Raw genomic sequence first — 19,622 nt, forward strand, 5'->3', positions numbered from 1 at the left:
TTAGCCGGTGGTCGTTGGTCGGGCATCGGCTGGTCATCACGTTGAAGGACAGCCAGTGGATCAGTGATGCAATGATCTTCACAGCAACCGGAACTGGGTCTGTTTGTCTCATGGTCCTCGTGGTTGAGGACGAGACAGGGAGAGAAAAACAGAATTCTATTAGCGTAGGGGCCGTTCGCATGCAATGCAAGTGTCAAGCATTATATCAACCCAGTAAGCATGTGAAAAAATAGCTCATTGAAATTTGGCTCCCCTTGTGATGTCAGAAGGATAATACTGCCTCTTAATCTACACTATCCAACCATGGCACTGCCATTTAGTGCAGAGATCAACTAATTTGCATTTAAAAGGACACACCCAAAATTGGCAAATATTTTACTCACACCTACAAAGTGGCAGTTTTAACATGCTATAATTAAATTATCTATATGGTATTTTGAGCTAGCACTTCACATATGTACTATGGTGGACATCTTATCCTGAAGCTGATAAATGTTAAAGGTATAGGGGAAGATTTTACAGAATTTTAGTAAAGAACTGCCCCCCACTTTTTAAAAAAAATGCACAAGCGCAACACTGCCTGCTCCTGGGAGGGAACACCTATTAAACGCTTTGTTTAGAAGTTGCATTATTATACTGTTCGATTGAGTGAGGACTCAAGAAATGACATACAATGGAGAAGTAAAGTCGTGGCCAAAAATATTAGCACCCTTGGTAAATATGATCAAATAAGGCTGTGAAAATTAATCTGCATTGTTAATCCTTTTTATTTTTTATTTTAAAAAATTCACAAAAATGTATTCTTTTATTGGATAATAATAATTTAAAATGGGGGGAAATATGATTGTGAAATGAATGTTTTTCTCTAGTGCACATTGTCCACAATTATTGGCACCCTTTTATTTAGTACTTTTTAAAACCTCCATTTGCCAGTTTAACAGGTCTAAATTTTCTCCTATAATGCCTGATGAGGTAGGAAAACACCTGACAAGAGATCAGAGACCATTCCTAAATCCAGAATCACTCCAGACCTTTTAGATTCCCAGCTCCATGTTGTTCCTTCTCCTCTTCAGTTCACTCCTCTCATTTTCTGTGGGGTTCAGGTCAGAAGAGTGGAATGGCTTTAGCAGAAGCTTGGTTTTGAGCTCAGTGACCCATTTTTGTGTTGTTTTTGAGGTTTGTGTTTTGGTTATTGTACAGTTAGAGGATCCAAACATGGCCCATTATAAGAATTCTAACAGAGTCAGTCACTTACGGATTTTTTATCTGTTGGTATTTGATAGAATCCATGATGCCATGTATTTTAACAAGATGTCCAGAACCTCCAGCAGAAATATAGGCCCACAACATAAAAACACAGCAGTATATTTCATTGTACACATGGGGTACTTTTTTCTCTGTGTTTACTAAACCGATCTTGAGTGTTTGCTGCTAAAAAGCTAATTGTTTAGTTTCATCTGATCCTAGAAGCCATTCCCATTTAAAGTTCCAGTCATGGCTGATAACTGAATATGCTTTAGTTTGTTTTTGAATGAGCTAGGAGAATTTTTCTTGTAACCCTCCCAAACAACATGTGTTGATGTAGGTTCTGTTTGACAATTTTGTTTTTAAAGGTTTTCTGAAATAGAGACTCAACAATTTTCTGCAAATCTCCAGCTGTGACCCTAGGAGAGTCTTTAAACTTCTCACCGCACATTAGGACGATATAGGCACACGTCCTCTTCCAGGCAGTTTTGTAACATTTTCTGACGGTTGGAAATTCTTAATTATTGCCCTGATGATGGAAATGGTCATTTTCACTGCTCTAGCTCTTTTCTTAAAGCCACTTCACCAATTTGTGAAGATCAATTATCTTTTGCTGAACATCAGAAATATATTCTTTGGTTTTTCTGATTGTGATGGATGATTAAGGGAATTTAGGCTTTGTTTCCCCTCCTCTTTATATTTCTGTGAAACAGAAGCCAGAGCTGAATGATTTTGTGTTTACAATCATGCTGGAGTTCTCAAAATTGTGAGTATGAATGGGAATATACTTCAGAGATATTTTACCAATAAGAATTTCTAGGGGGGCTAATAATTGTGTCCAACGAGTATTTGAGAGAAACATTCATTTCATAATGATATTTCCCCTCCATTTTAAATTGTTATTATCCAATGAAAGGATACATTTTTGTCATTTTTTTAAAAATAAAAAATCAAAAGGATTAACAAAAGCTGATGAATTTTTTACAGCATTATTTGATCATATTTACCAAGGGTGCTAATATTTTTGGCCACGACTGTAGCTTGTTGCATTTGTGTAATAAATACTATGGTGAACACATTGGAATTATCAAAAATGAACACACAAGGTTTTAGAAAAGTTCAGCGTGATACCTTTTACCATTTGGTCATAAGGCTACTTTAGACAAATTGAGATGTTTACCGTGTCTGCGCAGTGCGTGTCTTGTGCCAGGGCTAGCATTTCTAATCATAGCTACATCAACTTTTACTAGCAGTGATGGATTGCTCCAAATAGCGTGCCAAACTTTACCTGTCGGGTAGAAACATTTGCGACTAAGGCATGATTGGGAAGCCCAACCTGTGCTTTTAGCGCACGCCAGCATGTGAAATATTCTCCCCTATAGCTGTATTGGCCAGCTATACAGTAGTGATGGGCAGTTCTGCTCTTTTCATAGATTCAGGCTCTTCTGATAGATTTGGCTCTTCTGGCTCAGCTACCTTAGAAGAGCCTGCTCTTACGGCTCTGACTCCGGCTCTTTATTTAGTATCACTGGGAGACTTATTTTTTTAGCCCAATTTAGCATTTGTGAATGGTTTGTGTGTTGGTATGCAATTTTTGTATCAATTGTTTTTATAAAAGCCTTATTTTTATAATTGTTTCGTTAGAAAAAACACAGTTATATTTAAGATTTTTATATAACTTTAATTAAACAATTGAATGATGAACACAGAACCATAGCAAACAAACCTAATAAATAAAGGCAAAATTAGTCTTTTTCCGTTTTCACTCACTACTTAACTTTCTTCTTCTTTTTGGTAAATGGCTTAACTTTCTCCCAATGTGCTTACGTTTAAATCCAGTTCCCCTGCTTCTCTATATGGCTTTGTACCTGGCCTGTACCACTACATTGGCTTTTTGTAGCGTCTATCCCTCTTTCTTCTTTTACATAGTGGTATAATCCTAGTCTGTCTTCCCATTTGATTGGACGCATTGTGTGCCACATACAAATAGGTCCCGCCCCTGCCTACCAATGAAGATTCGGCTCTCTTGCTGATGGGAGTCGGCTCTTCTCATTCACTAAAAATAATCGGCTCTTATATTCTTGGTTAACTTTTCAAGTGCAAGAAATGCAAATGACAGTAATTCATGTTATTTTGGCATCTTAATTTGGCTATTTGTTTCTTTATGGTATTCATACCTTTTAGAAGAAGGGTAAATAGTCGGCGGTGCCTACACTTAAGTTCCCGCAATAACACTACCACACACTGTCACAGTTCACTGGGGATTTGGACCTGAGCTATTTAAAAAAAAATACATTTGCTTAATCCTAAACACTATTTTTGTGGTTTCCAACAGCCTGTGGAGATGTGGCTGAGCAGATCAGGGCTTCCAGTGGTGTAATAACCAGTCCTGGCTGGCCCTTTGAGTACCCATCTCATATTAACTGCAGCTGGAACATCAGGGCCAACCCTGGAGAGATCATCACCATCAGGTAACTTCTTATTAAGAAACTACCACTCCACTGACAGGATCAGGAATGGAAGTGTTTTCAATCAATCCAAGTGTAGTATTCATGATTTACCTAATAGGTTTGATCATTTGATGGTACCCTAAAACTCCTAACCCTTCTGTTTGAGTAGTGGCCTTACTCTGCTTCAGTGGTAGAGTCAGTTTGTTTTTGAATTAACATTGAGCTCGTTTACATGTACACCAATAATGCGATTATTTCCAATTATCAGAGTAAGGACTTAATCGCAGTAAGATGTTTACATGACTGGAGCTAACCTCTTCACTCCTGTTTACATGCAGTTTTTATTTTCTGATTATTTACACATAGCCCAATGCAGAGCACAAATGATGAACTCACATATGTGGTCCACTGTTTTAATTTACTTGCGTTAAATGACAAACACGTTGTTATAGATGTATTTCATTATCCGGTGCCGTGAATGAAGACAGAAATATTATGACAGTGCCTGTAAAGGTCGTTCACATTAAAACGATAACTATAACTATAAAAATATAGTTGTAAAAATCGTTTTGTATTAAAGATAATAGCAGAGTTCACACAACAACTATAACGATAGTGATTTTGGCACATGATGAACGAGAAACCATTGACAGCCAATCAAATCTATTTGAACTTGAAGTGCACGCGCACTTAAAATGCAGTAGAAAAGCTCATTCGTTGCTGAGGTCTATAACATAAAATTACCTCAGGTATCCAGTGCTTATGCAGTTGCTGTGAAATTCAATACTTAATGCTTTTTCTACCACACTGACTACGCCAAAAGGTAAGATATTATTACACAAACTACTACATTTATTATTTAGTTACGCGAAACGCAGCGAGTTGAGGACATGTGCTGGTTTCCCGCTGTGTAAATGCAACAAGAACAGCATATTCAGTGACATGTAAACAATTGCAAAAAAGTTTTTATTACAAGAAATATCCAATATTAGATAATGCCGCACTCGTTGAGCGAATTAGCAAGTTATCGTTATGATGTGTTCACTAACATATTTATCGTTATAATTATTGTTATAATGTCCCTTAATGGTTTAATACACTGCTGTCGTGTTATTTGAGCTATTTCTGAATGAAGACAGACTGCTTACAGCGAGTCGTGTTGGCAGAGTTCACGTAAAACTTCCTAATGTCAAGTTTAAAACGAATTTGTGCTTAAGGTGCGTGACTAAAACACACGCACACTTCAGTTAGTGCGGTATAAATGCGATTAAAGTGTTTACATGGACGCATACTGCAATTAAAAACGGCGTACTCCACCTCTTTTAATGCGATTATACTTACTGCTATTATGAGCTTAATCGCATTATTTTTATCGAATTATTGCGTTTACATGAGGTAAAGTATAATCGCAATATTGACAAAATCCCATTATAATCGCATTATTAGGGTGCATGTAGTGGTCATTGTTTCATTGCATCAACTACATAACTGCTCTTCTTTATGCAGTGAAAACATTCAGAAGAAGTGGAACTTTGAAGATCTGGGGCCGTATTCACAAAGAATTTTATCTTACCACTAAGAGTACTCCTAAATCGCACTAAAAGATTTTAGCTAGGAGTTTTCTCTTAAAAGTTATTCACAACGCCTTTCAGACCTACTTTTAGTAAGGAAAAATGATTACTCCTAAAACTAAGAGTGAGTCTTCGTTGCTACGGATGACGTCAATTCTCATGCACGAGCTGACTCGCAATGATCATATTGACCACGGTGATTGGTTGTTAGATGGCTGTCATGCGGAACATAACACTGACGCACCAAATCAATTACAACATCAAAATATGTCTGTGTCCTACACAAAATAATAATAGTAATTCCATTGAAATGCATATATAAAAGAAAAGTCGTGAATGAAATTAAATTATATCAAGGTAGCCTAATACCCAAATGAAAACCGACAATTGCCTAATAATAAAAAACGACATTGCATTAACACTTGCTTGATTAATTTACATCCTATTAGTCTAAATAGACTACTTAAAGCAAGGAAATGCTGCCCATATTGAAGAAGCCTACTGTAATAAATAAATGTGGATTATGAACTCGCCAAAACTGAAAAGAAAGCCCAACTGGATGCAGGATCAGTTACTGCTGCTGTCCCAGTTGGTGCTGGAAAAAAGAAACATCGGCACTGAGATATCAAGCAAAACTAAGCGTGAGACATGGGAGACAGTGATGCGCGGGTCAATGTACAAAACAACAAACGTTTTCAAATAACCCGCCCGCAACTCGGACCGCAAAAAATAAATATACCCGACCCGCTCCCTGGCCCGCTTTTTTTTTTAAAGTAGTAATTGTTTAAAATAGTTAACTGGCATTTTTATTTTAAACGACCCGACCGACCGCGACCCATCATAAAAAACATTTTTGGATGACTCGTAACCGCAGGCACACGCTCATTTCGGATCAACCCGCGCATTACTGATGGGAGAGGATTTGTTTGCAGATCAATGCAGCATTCCCGCTTATGTCGCGGACTCGGACGACTGTGAGAGGCGGTGATATGAATTACAATCGCAGTCAAGGGTTGAGATTGCAGCCTTTAAACGGGCAAGCATGGCAACAGGTTGGCGTACAATATTAAATATATAATATCATTATTGTTTCATGTAATTCTAAAAACTTCCTGCTTGTCATGAATGTAATGAATTATGAAACAAATGTCATAAAAATATGCTTACAGTGTGCTTTTAAGTCTAGGCAATGCTTTTGAGTTGGTGAAACTGTCCATGTATATGTGTTAATCAGCATCTAAGCGATTTTACGATCCTTTGTGAATAGGTCTTAGTGAGTTAGGAGTCCTCTCGACTTCTTTTAAGCTGTCCCAGACTTAGGTGCTACTTTTAGGGCTAAAATGTTTCGTGAATTACTTTTAGTGAAAAAAATTAGGAGTCCTAAAGTTAGGAGTGACACGCCCATTATTTTTAAGAGTTGCTCCTAAATTCGCCAGTTAGGAGCTACTTTTAGCCTTAAAATTCTTTGTGAATACGGCCCCTGTTGGTTTGTAGTTTGTATCATTGCTGTACGACAAATATATTTTTAAGCAGTGCAGCCAATGTCTATTTTTTATGAAAGGGTTTGGGTTGCATTTTGGCTTTGCAGTTAAATGAATGGTGGTATAAAATTTGGTAAGAGTTATTTCCACCTCAAAAAAATACTAATTTAAACTGGTGGTTTATTTCTGTATAGTCTTTATCTAGCCTAGAAATCTAGACGCACCCTAGCGGCCGCAAAATATATTTGCTGCCAGGGTTTAGTCTAGGCACTCACAATACACTTAACAGCTCCAAAAACCGAAATTTGGTCAGGCCAATCACATCGTGTGTAGCGTCTGTGGGGCGGGCTTAACATGATGACGACAGAGCTGCCTGCGACGGTTCCTACTTGAAAAAAAAGAATGGCTGCTGCTGCTGGCGAACAGCTTTCTTTTGAAGCGGCTTTGGCCGCGACTCTGGAGGACTTAGACTTATGTTTTTCTTTGAGTGAAGAGCAAATAACCCTACTGAAGTCCTTTTTAAGCAAGAAAGATGTGTTTGGAGTTTTGCCGACTGGTTACGGTAAAAGTTTTATATACCAATTAGCTCCACTGGTGGGGAAACGCATGGGACTCATACGTCACCTTCTTCGTTGCTCTGATTGGTCATAGCGCTATCCTATTGCGTGCAGAGGCATTTTGAGGGACAATCTTATATCCCGCCCCTTGCATTGAGCCGTTTGTGTGAAGAGTTGCCAGACCTTACATTTTGATGTAGGTCTGGCTAACCAGGCTAGTCTTTATCTGCTCTGCTGCTGAACTGCTTGTATATTTGTTTACATTCTTTTCTGGTAACCATAGTGTCCATGGTTACCAAGACTGAAATAGACCCAAAGGGTATTTTTTCCACAGGATGCGATTTTGTGGTAAAAATGTCAACTCACTAAGTCGGTCAATGGGAACCATGCTTTATAAAGCTTATTGGTTCAAATTTTTTAGACATGCATCCCAGTTTTACCTCTTACTTACAAAGTCTATAGTTCGGATCCAGCAACATGTTCCTTAAAGGACAAGTTCGGTATTTTACACTTAAAGCCCTGTTTTCAGTTTGTTTATGATGAAATAGAATGGTTTTGACACATGATGAACGATAAACCATTGACAGCCAATCAAATCTATTTGAACTTGAAGTGCACGCGTAGATGTGCTGCGAGGTGTCTATAATTCAAGCTCTCAACGGAAGAATGTCAGGTGTGAGGCGTTTTGAAAAATAGGTCCACAAGTTTACAACGAATGCTAAAACACCTGTTGGAAAGCATCTTTTGCAGCGATTTGTGTGTGAGCATAATCTGAAAACAGGGCTTTAGGTGTAAAATACCGAACTTGTCCTTTAAGCTGGGTACACACCGCAAGATAATCAGGCTGAATTTGGGCCGATTTTCCTCCTTACGACAGTCCTAGGTAAAGTCCCGATCGTCTTTGTGGTTGAACCGATTACGAAAGCACGTCGGGGCCGCTATGACTGCAAATCGTAAATATTCAACATGTTGAATATTTATGATCTGAAATCTTGTTATGTGGGGGAAACCCCGAGGACAAACACACACACACTGTAGATTGTCACGTGAAATGAAACGATACCCAATTAGAAAGCGAGCTGATGAAAGATGAAACCATAACAACTACATGGATCATGAAGCACAGTCCAAAGTAAGATGAACATCAGAGATGTACATAAAAAACAGTCCATTGTATTAATGCCATTTCTTTATGCCCGTTGTTCGCCATGTTTGTTTACTGTTGAAGGCACATTTGGCTGCGAGAAACATCATGAGATCTCCGTGAGATTTCCTGTGTTCCTAGTTGAAACTCGCGTTGTTTGTGAAGTTAATCTGTGCATAGTTTGCTGTCATAACCACGTAGCGGCACTCCACACACAATAGGAACAAACATTTTAAATCATCTTTTTTTCATCATGTTTGTGGTCCCTCACATTTTGAAAATCTGATAAGATCTAAAAAATCTTTTGGTGTGGCCCTAGCTTTATTTGATGCTTGATTGAATATATCTAAAAGTGACATCTTGCTGTTTGAGGTACATAACACAAGATGCCAGTCCTGTATCATATTTTATTAACGCAATACATGATTAATGAGTCGTTTCGGATTAGCTTGACGATTTTAGGGATGCTGTTAGGCATAGCCAAACCTGAAAGATCTTTGTACTATTAGTTTTCAGGATTTTGAGATTCAGAGCTCACACCGATGTGGTTTGGATTGGATCTCCATTGGAACCTACAAGAATCTGGATGGGTACCGGGCATGTGGCACATCAATTCCAGCCCCATACATCTCCTCCCAGGATCACGTGTGGATCAAGTTCCACTCTGATGACAGCATGACTGGAAAAGGCTTCAGGCTTTCTTACATAACAGGTAGACCTGCTATTTATATCCTATAATAGAGTTGCATCAGAGATGATGCGGTCACAGAGCTGTCTGACATATGCAACTTATTCAGGCTCACACATACAGGCTGTTTTTTTAAACAGTATTCGATAACTGGAAAATCATCTGCTTTTTAAAAATAATACACAAATGACTTTGTTCTTGAATTTGTTTTTGTTGCTATGAGAAGTTTCGCTATTACTATGCTTTATATGAATCCCACCAAGCTTTCCAAGCTTCACCTTCATAATTTTCTGTAACAGCCTTCTGAGATCATCTGATGATCTCTTTAACATTACGGCCGACCTGAGTTTAAAGTCCTTGCTCGGGAACTCTTTCTCAAATCCTGAGTTGTAAACCATTTTGCTTACTTGTCCCAAACTTCTTATACTGTGAACACAAGTAATACTTTACATATTGCAGCTTGTCCAAGAGAGGTGGGCTTCGGTGATGTTTTGCCTGGTTGATAATAAAATCAAAACAAAAGGGGCTGTTTCTACCTGGTATTAAAATGCATTTTGGTCAGTTGGGTCACAAGTGGATGAGAGGGACACAATTCCCATTTACACATGGTATTTTAGGGCGGTTTCACATTTGGTGCGATTGCCTGGTCCGAACCCGAGTTCGATTGCTCCCCCCTCCCCATGCCCCCCATGGACTGTGTTCACATATTATTTTGCATCCGAACCGCGGTACGCATCATCAAGCTGCAGCCGGCGCGTTCTCATGTTGCTTGGCAACCGCTGTAAACGAGAAGACGACAAGCATGATTGACGAACTGCAAGCAGAGAGATGATTTCTGAATGCCTCTGCAAAAATTTACGTCGGCGGACAGGCCGTTGTCATCGAAACAACTTTAGTATGTTTGGGGCAGACAGACACAAGTGCGTTTCTGTATTATTTCTTTGAAAACAAAACCAAAGGTTTAAAAAAATAAGAACAAAAGTCAAGCAAGCATTCTATGCATTTTGTTGTCAAGGTAAGTGCATGCATACAAATACACGCGTCTGTTTTGGTGGGACATTCCATATAATACGTAATTAACAGCGGTTCACTTCCGCAATTTGGAACGATTGCGCTCACATCAGCAGCGAACCGATCTGGAGTTCACATGAACCGGACCCCAGACCACCCTTTTTAAGCGGACTCGAGTACGTTTCGCGGGTGCGCACCTGAGTTCGGAAGACAGCGTTCACATGATCCAAATGTACCGAACTGTGATGTCAATCGAACCCGGGTGCGCACCAAAAGTTCTAATGTGAAAACGCCCTTAATCTTTCTCTTTTGTCCACTTTTAACTGCCTCTGTCCTGATTACTGAGGGGTTGGTCTGTGGGCGAGTCTGTCAGCTTTCGTTTAAAATGCTCGCAAAATGAAACCAATGAAAGAGGTGGAGAGCAGACACTTCAGTTTTATCAATGAAAGGCTAAAGATTACGCTGAACACCGTGGGTTTGCTCTTAAAATTCATGTTTGATGATAAAAAATTGTGCTCATTACATTAGATCAATAGGTGAAGAATAGGCACTCTTATGTGGCTGCTTAAACACATTGGACCGCATGCAATACACACCACAAAAACAATCAGGATGAATGTTTTTAACTACCTCTGAATGTGATCGAAAGTGGATGAGCTCAAAACTTTTTATACCCTGTTTACACCTTTATTTAGCGTCATCCATTTCTGATCCAATCGACCAAATTGCATCTTCATACCAGTTGTAAAACATAAGACTTGTTTAAAATATAGCCTGCTTTTCACTAATAATATCATTTGTAAATATTGGTCATTGTAATTTGTAGGGAAATTGGAGGAAGCCAGCTGCAAGCCAGACCAATTCCACTGTGCCAATGGCAAGTGTATCCCAGAGTCGTGGAAGTGCAACACTATGGACGAATGTGGAGATAATTCGGACGAGGAGCTGTGCGTGCAGCCTAACCCCTCTGCATTCTTCTCTTTCCAACCATGCGCCTTCAACCAGTTTCCCTGCCTCTCACGCTACACCCGTGTTTACACCTGCCTGCCAGAGTCCCTAAAGTGTGACGGCAGCATTGACTGTCAGGACCTGGGCGATGAGATCGACTGTGACGTGCCCATATGCGGCGAATGGCTGCGAAACTTCTACGGCACTTTCAGTTCGCCCAACTATCCCGACTTCTATCCACCTGGCAGTAACTGCACCTGGCTGATCGACACCGGCGACCATCGAAAGGTTGTTCTGCGTTTTATGGACTTTAAACTGGATGGCACGGGCTACGGCGACTACGTTAAAGTCTACGATGGGCTCGAGGAGAACCCCAGGCGCCTGTTACGTGTTTTGACCGCCTTCGACTCTCGAGCCCCCGTAGCGGTCGTGTCGTCCTCGGGACAGCTCCGGGTCCATTTTTACGCAGACAAAATCAATGCGGCTCGAGGTTTTAATGTGACTTATCAAGTAGATGGCTTCTGTCTACCATGGGAGATTCCTTGTGGTGGAAACTGGGGCTGCTACACCGAGCAGCAGCGCTGCGACGGCTACTGGCACTGCCCCAACGGGCGGGATGAGCTCAACTGCAGCAACTGCCAGGAGGACGAGTTCCCATGCTCTCGAAATGGCGCCTGCTACCCACGATCGGACCGCTGCAACTATCAGAACCGCTGCCCGAACGGCTCGGACGAGAAGAACTGCTTTTTCTGCCAGCCAGGAAACTTTCACTGTAAAAACAATCGTTGTGTGTTTGAAAGCTGGGTATGTGATGCTCAAGATGACTGTGGGGACGGAAGCGACGAGGAGAGCTGCCCGGTAATTGTACCCACGCGAGTCATAACTGCTGCTGTTATCGGGAGTCTAATCTGTGGCCTGCTGCTGGTCATCGCTCTGGGCTGCACATGCAAACTTTACTCACTTAGGATGTTTGAGCGAAGGTTAGCTGTTTAAGTTTTTATTATGAATTGCATTATAAGGTTCACTTTATTTAAAAAGGCCTTTTGCAATTTAGCTAGAAAATAATCTTCACCAAGGTTATAAGTATATAGGGCCCTATAAAATCCCAAATTCCGTTTTCTCCGTTTTAATTTTTGCAAATTCCGTTTTAATCCGTTTTAATTTTTGGCAATTATATTTTTTACCCTTTACTTTTATTTTAGTCATAAAAATAGTGTGCCTTTAATGTTAATGATTAAAATGTAAATGATTTGGGGGGAAAACTGGATAACAGGATTACTTAATGACTATAAAAGATGCATTTACACACGCACATACACGCGCGCGCACACACACACACACACACACACACACAACTCAATTCAATGCATTGTTTAGTGTTGTTGCAGGAGGCTACAACAAGGTGTCAAAGCAGTGGTGCCTTCAGAAGTGCCTTAAACACATTAATCCAGCGGAACGCGATCCATATTTTATACACAATCGCTTGAAATGCATATAACTTTACAAACATACACAGGATAGTGATCTGAGGACAGCATGAGCACGCAGCTCTTTGCACGTGCGAGCGAAAGAGAGACAGAGAGCGGCGCCATGATGCAGCTGATTATATTTTAAATGCGAGGGATAGTTAGTTTGCCTCAGCTCGATTGAAATGCATAAAACTGAACAAATACATCAGGATTTGTGTTCGCACTTCGTACAGATGCAGGAGCGCGTGCACGTGACAGAGGTACAGTGAGACAGACGTGGATGAGAGAGTGCATGTATCTTTGCGCTCACCGTGAACAGAGTGTTGACAAAACTTCCAAAATAACAGTTCTCCGGTCATATAAAAGTCATGTGAAACCTGCTTAGCGTCGAGTCGTGGAGAGCCGCTTCGCCATGGTTTCAGTGTTTTGGAGGGGGTCTGAACTGACGGGAGGGGGCGTGTCGCCCAGATTTACTTCCCCCGGTCTGCATTTCCCCCAGACATACGTTCGTCTCCCACACAAAAACATAATTTTATTCAAAATATGTAAAATTCCGCGTTAATACTAGATTCCGTGTTAATTAGCAAATTCCGCGATTCCGTCCACGATTCCGTGATCGCGGAAATTATAGGGCCCTAAGTATACCCTTCTGACTAAAATTACTTTTCATTTAGAAATTTTTTTAATGTTGATGTGATGCATGAAAACTTTTAGATTCAGATTTGCTTTTCTGTGATGATTTCCATGGCAGCAAGATAAAATATGGGTTTGTACCTGTAGGTCATTTGAGACCCAGCTCTCGAGGGTAGAAGCTGAGTTACTGAGAAGAGAAGCTCCGCCTTCATATGGGCAGCTCATCGCTCAAGGCCTGATCCCACCAGTGGAAGATTTTCCTGTTTGCTCTGGAAATCAGGTAAATAAATATGTAGAATAAAAGTTGTTACTCGAGCCATTTACCTAAGTGGGATTGATAAATTTACATGGGTGCAAAAGCATGGCAGCTTGTGCTTGCTACTGCTGTATGGTTAGTCAAAAATATATTGTATATATTTAATTTGTAAATATTATTGTCGATTTATTAATGTGTGCAGACATTTCACTTTCCTGTATTTTCAAAATGATCATCAAGAATCATAAGAATTTGATTTCATCAACTTAAGGGAAATTTAGCAGGTCACAGCAGCAAGTCTCACCATATAGTATAAAAAGTAATAGTAAATAAAAACATAAATACATCATAAAAAATACCATTCACAACAACACGCCATCCAATTTTTGTACAGTATGAATTTGATTTCATGTTTTTATTTGTTTTTAGAGTATTAAATGATCTGTAAAGTTGCAGAAATTTAAGTTTCAAATCCAAAAGAGAAGCCTCATCCACGCCTACCTAAAACGGCTCATTGAATACGCCCATGCAGTTATACATCATACTGGTTTGAACATTTGAATAACACCACCCTAATGTACACGCAAAGATAGAGGGTGTAAGTTTCGAACCCTCTGTAGTAATTAATGTTGCTGCCGCCATGTCTTGGAGATGTGTTTTCCCCTGCAAGAGACAAACAACTTTGTTTGGCCTTCCGATTTAGTAAGCATTAAGAAACCAGGGGTAAGGTTTTATTTACAAATGATGTTTCAGAATAGTACAGCTCAAATGTTTGATTGTGTACTGCACATTTGATGAAAAGACTACTTTCTAAACACAGGGGAATACAAGGCTGGCCCTTTAAGGATTTGTGCAGAAAATAGATAATTGCATCATCCTCCACTATTCCGGTTTTATAAGCAAATTGTAAGTTGTCATCAGCTTCCCTTAATACAGACTTTAAATTGACAGCACAGTTGATGAAGGTCTTTGAAAGACTGGTATTAGACAAAGCAATTGGTCAATAATGCGAAAACTCTGTGGGTGTTTTTTTACCTTGGGAACAGGTACCCTATGTAAGAGCAAACTCAAGTTAAAAATATAATTAATCACCCCACATATCTGGTTGGCACAGACCTTAAGGACTCTAGAACTAATGCCATCAGGGCCAGGAGATTCTCTGTAGTGATGTAGTCATATTTTAATAAGCTGGTAAGCTAATTCCCTTATTTCCTCTACATTCAGGCATCTGTTTTGGAAAATCTAAGACTGGCAGTTCGTTCTCAACTGGGATTTACCTCAATCCGACTGCCCACAACGGGACGCCACGGCAACATCTGGAGACGCCTGTTCAATATCACACGTTCGCGGCGGTCTGGTTCTCTAGCATTGGTTTCTGCAGACACTGAAGAGGCACCTGCCAGCAACGCACCAGCCCGTGAGTCTGAGAGGCTCAGCTCTCATCGTGGGCTCCTGCCTCTAGAATCAGATGACACGGACACTGAGAGCGAGCACCACAACCGCAGGGACGTTGCTGGGGCTGTTGGAGGCCTGATGGCTTCCCTGCCACAGAAAACACCCCCTGCAACAGCCGTGGAAGCCATTGTCTCTGTCTCTGCCGGCTCTGCTCCACTAGTTAGCAGGGAAAACAGCATCTCTGAAGGTATTTCGGAAAGCTCTGTCAGTAGACCTTTATGCACCCCTGCCTTGGTCTCTTCCGGAAGAAGTCCGTTCGGCTCCGCTTTAAGCCGAGTCACCCGCAGTCTGCGCTGGATACGCTTTTCCCTGGGCCGCTCTGGAGACGGAGGGTTTAGCGTTGTAGGTCAGAATCACAGTCCGCTGCGGCAGCTGGAGCAGGGAAGCGCTGGCTGCGCCGGCTTGATGGACGAGGAGGAAGACGATGATGATCTCCTCATATCCATCTCAGACACGGGCTCCCTGGATGGAGATGAGAGTTCCAGGACTCTGCTAGAGCCAGGTATGGAGCAAGGTTTTGGGCCCCACCTGGACCCCACTGCTGTCTCTCTCAGGGGCCGGTTGGTGGGTAGAGATGGGCCCTGTGAACACTGTGGAATGGTCCACACAGCACGGATTCCTGATGCTTGTCTGGAGGCAACAATGAAAACAGAAAGTAGTGATGATGAGTTACTTCTGCTCTGTTAAGACACTCGGTGCATGACCCGAAAGCGCCCCTGCTCACAGCTTTGCCATTTCTTTTATCGTCCTCTAGTGGAGCAGAGACTTGAATCTATTCAGACATGTGTCGTCTTCTAAAACAAAGAGCTGCAGAATTCAGGTACTTTTAAAGACTGGGTCTGTAACCATTAACTGGAGTACAAGATCTCCCCAATCCCACGCTCCTTTCCACTGTGCAATATTAGTATTTGTTGATGTTTACCAGGTCAAAGTCTATTTTTCTGAAAAGTCCAATTAAAATCACACAGAGAGTGAACCAGTCCGCAGTTTTCAATCTGGAATAGCAGCACAAATATATGCATCTGTCCTGTGCAATGTGGAACAACGAAAGACTGAATGCATCCAAGCTCCATGAGAGATTTTGTTACCTAACCTTTAAGTTATTTTTACTTTAATGAAACTAAAATGTCTGACATCAAAGAAATGGTGTACGCAAAAACTGTAATTGTGTCATTTCCCTACGCTCATGCTGTTCAGATTTTTTTCTTTTATGAATTACAAAGACATATTTCATATTTCGCATGCTGTCCTACCAGCTCTCTTTCATACAAAGAAAGTAAATGGGGTTTGTGGCTCCAAAATGGGGGGGAAATATTTTTCGGAAAGTAATTTCTACATTTTGTGTGCTAAATTGCTAGTCTTCTGAATAGCATTGTGTGTGGAACAAACCAAAATAATTGGTGGGAAGTTTCCTTTGTGGTAGATCTTATTAACATTGGCCTACAACTGTTGTTTGTTTTGAAATTAGTGAATTTTTAGGTTTTAACAAAGCATATTTGCCAGTGAGCAAATCTAAATGATTCGAGAGCTGTGGGGAGGCAAAGGAATTTTAGGGATTTTTTGCAATGTTTAGTCATAAGGACAATTTTTGTTTTGTAAAATGTTTTGTACTTATTGTACTGTTCACTTTTGGTATGAAAAAGAGCTGCTTAGACAAATTTCACAAAAGTTATGCAGGTTTGATGTGATGATACAGGATGATGTAAGGGTGAGTGATGACCCAGTTTTAGTTTCTGCATGACCCTTTTCTTAACCTGCTAGCAAAAAATAGGAGATCAAATAATATAATTAAAATGGTACATTGGAGCGACGGTAGGTATGTTACATGCGGCTACGGGCAAGTGACATTTATTTATAACAGTATAATCTAAGAGGGAGCTACTATTTTTTAAAGGAAACTGCATTGTATAAAAGTCACTTTTGTTTGTTGTATTTATTTTGTTACCGTTAACCCTTTGGTAACCCTAAAGATTTGGTACTGAGATTTTTTGTGCGAGTGTGTATATTTATTATTGGCATTTATTTCAATAGCGTTTACTTGAAAAGCATGTCCAGCTGTCTTATGCATATTTTTTTCCATTTCATAAAGCTGTGTTCAAAAATATTATTACACACACACACACTCACACATAAACAAACCAAGATAAAAAGACAACTGTTTACTGCACTATGACAATAAAATGTTCATCCTACGTGTTTGTGTCTGATATTTTTTGTTAAGTCTTGGGAAATTGTGGGATGTGCAAAAGCAAAACACTTTCAAACGTATCTATACATTTGTTTATTCTAAGTTTTATTTTATATTGTTTGTGTTATACAGTTTTAGGGATAGGTGAAAGGGTGTGCAGAAAAAAAACAATGTTCTGGTCATATACAGGGTGCTGGTCAAGGGTGTGCAGAAAAAAAACAATGTTCTGGTCATATACAGGGTGCTGGTCATATAATTAGAATATCATCAAAAGGTTGATTTATTTCACTAATTCCATTAAAAAAAAAAAACATGAATATTATATTCATTCATTTCACACAGACTGATATTATATTTAAAATGTTTCTTAATTTTATCTTTATGATTATAACTGACAACTAAGGAAAATCCCAAATTCAGTATCTCAGTCTAATGCTGCGTACCAGGTAGGTTTTTTAACATTTGAATTTCGACTTCAAAACCACGACTCTATGCGTTCCAGGCAGCCTGTAACCCGTGTTTTTACAACCTTCTACCTGTAAAAGTGCACTGGAACAGCAGTCAAACCCGTGACTTCCCACCCATGAACTCGTACTAGATCGATGTACTGTACTCCCAGTTCAGAGTCGTGAGTCGTGGTTTTGAAGTCGTGATTTACGGGTTACAGGTTACCTGGAACGCAGCATAATCACTCTAATCAGCTAATTAAATCAAAACACCCGCAAAGGCCTTTAAATGGTCTCTCAGTCTAGTTCTTAAGGCTACACAATTTTGGGGAAGACTGCTGACTTGACAGTTGTCTAAAAGATGACCATTGACACCTTGCACAAAGAGGGCAAGACACAAAAGGTCATTGCAAAAAAGGCTGGCTGTTCACAAAGCTCTGTGTCCAAGCACACTAAAAGAGAGGGAAAGAGAAGGAAAATATGTGTTAGAAAAAAGTGTATATGTGTTAGAAAAAAGTGTACAAGCAATATAGGGATAGCCACACCCTGGAGAGGATTGTGAAACAAAACCCATTCAAAAATGTGGGGGATTCAGAAAGAGTGGACTGCAGCTGAAGTCTGTGCTTCAAGAATCACTACGCACAGACGTATGCAAGACCTGGGTTTCAGCTGTTGCATTCCTTGTGTCAAGCCACTCTAGAAAAACAGACAGCGTCAGAAGCATCTCGCTTTTGGACTGCTGCTGAGTGGTTCTCTGAATAAGTTATGTTCTTTGATGAAAGTAAATTTTGCATTTCCTTTGGAAATCAGGGTTCCAGAGTCTGGAGGAAGAGAGGAGAGGCACACAATCCATGTTGCTTGAGGTCCAGTGTAAAGTTTCCACAGTCAGTGATGGTTTGGGGTGCCAAAAGTGTCATCTGTTGGTGTTGGTTCATTGTGTTTTCTGAGGTCCAAGATCAACGCAGCTATATACCGGGAAGTTTGAGCAGTTCATGCTTCCTGCTGCTGACCAACTTTATGGAGATGCAGATTTCATTTTCCAACAGAACTTGGCACCTGCACACAGCAGAACAACCCCAAACACAAAAGCAAGAGGGCAAAATCTTGGTTCCAGACAAAAAGGATTGAGGTTCTGGAGTGGCTAGCTCAATCCCCTGATCTCTACCCCATTGAAAACTTGTGGGGTGACATTTTTATGACGCAAAACCTAAAAATTGACAGAAACTGTGGATCCTGGGTTGAAATATCTGTTTCTGGGTGCCAAAAGTTGGTTGACTTGATTTGACACAGATTTGCAGCAGTTATCAACAACAATGGTTATGCAACTACATACTAATAATTCAATAGTTTAAAGTGGAGTTAAATCTGTTGACACTGCTATTTTTTGAACAGCTTAATATTCATTTTATTTGCTTCCTTTTAAAAGAACAAGACAGACTTGTATATTATGTTAATGCTTTGCTTTGTAATTGAATGTGTAATGTTTTCAATACATTTAAAATATGGAAATAAACTCTTTATAAACTGTTTTTAAAATGTTTGCACTTTATTAGTACACTGCTATTATTTTGAACATAACTGTATGTGAGTGGGACAATTTTTAAGACCAATGATACTGGACCTACCCACTTTCTCTCTAATTTAGCACATTTGTCTGTTCACTTGTCAGATGTCGTCGGTCAAATCCATTCCACTAGAGCAGGGGTGCCCAACCCTGTTCCTGAAGGGCTACTGTCCTGAAGATTTTAGCTCCAACTCCAATCAAACACAGCTGAAGCAGCTAATCAAGGTGTTCAGGGTTGCTTGATAATTAAAGACAGGTGTGTTGGAACTGAAGTCTGCAGGACAGTAGCCCTCCAGGAGCAGGATTGGGCACCCCTGCATTAGAGGAATGCCCTAATAAATTAAACTCCGTTCTGTCTTTTAGCTATGTTGCAAATTCATTCCACTAGCCTGATTTCGAGTCCATACAAATCAAACTCTATTCTGTGTTTTCACTATTTTTGCTTGCTGGGCTCCTGTGACACAATAAGGTAAACACACCTTTTAGGCCATAAAAGCAGTTTTTTAATTTAAAGGC

General features: G+C 40.1%; 1 protein-coding gene across 2 annotated transcripts in view; it reads left to right on the forward strand.

The window, feature by feature from the left end:
- Positions 1 to 17,100, forward strand: part of lrp12 (low density lipoprotein receptor-related protein 12) — a 29,554-nt gene extending 12,454 nt beyond the window's left edge. For both annotated transcript variants that reach the window (XM_055219600.2, XM_055219599.2), the window contains exons 3-7: positions 3,581 to 3,716; positions 8,958 to 9,160; positions 10,974 to 12,075; positions 13,345 to 13,477; positions 14,678 to 17,100. In XM_055219600.2, coding sequence (XP_055075575.1) covers positions 3,581 to 3,716; positions 8,958 to 9,160; positions 10,974 to 12,075; positions 13,345 to 13,477; positions 14,678 to 15,595 — 2,492 coding nt within the window. In that variant the 3' untranslated portion in view covers positions 15,596 to 17,100. The remainder of the gene's footprint in view (positions 1 to 3,580; positions 3,717 to 8,957; positions 9,161 to 10,973; positions 12,076 to 13,344; positions 13,478 to 14,677) is intronic.
- Positions 17,101 to 19,622: the final 2,522 nt, after the last annotated feature.

This window comes from Misgurnus anguillicaudatus, chromosome 20 (genome assembly GCF_027580225.2).
Source record: "Misgurnus anguillicaudatus chromosome 20, ASM2758022v2, whole genome shotgun sequence".
In the NCBI taxonomy this organism is placed as follows: domain Eukaryota; kingdom Metazoa; phylum Chordata; class Actinopteri; order Cypriniformes; family Cobitidae; genus Misgurnus; species Misgurnus anguillicaudatus.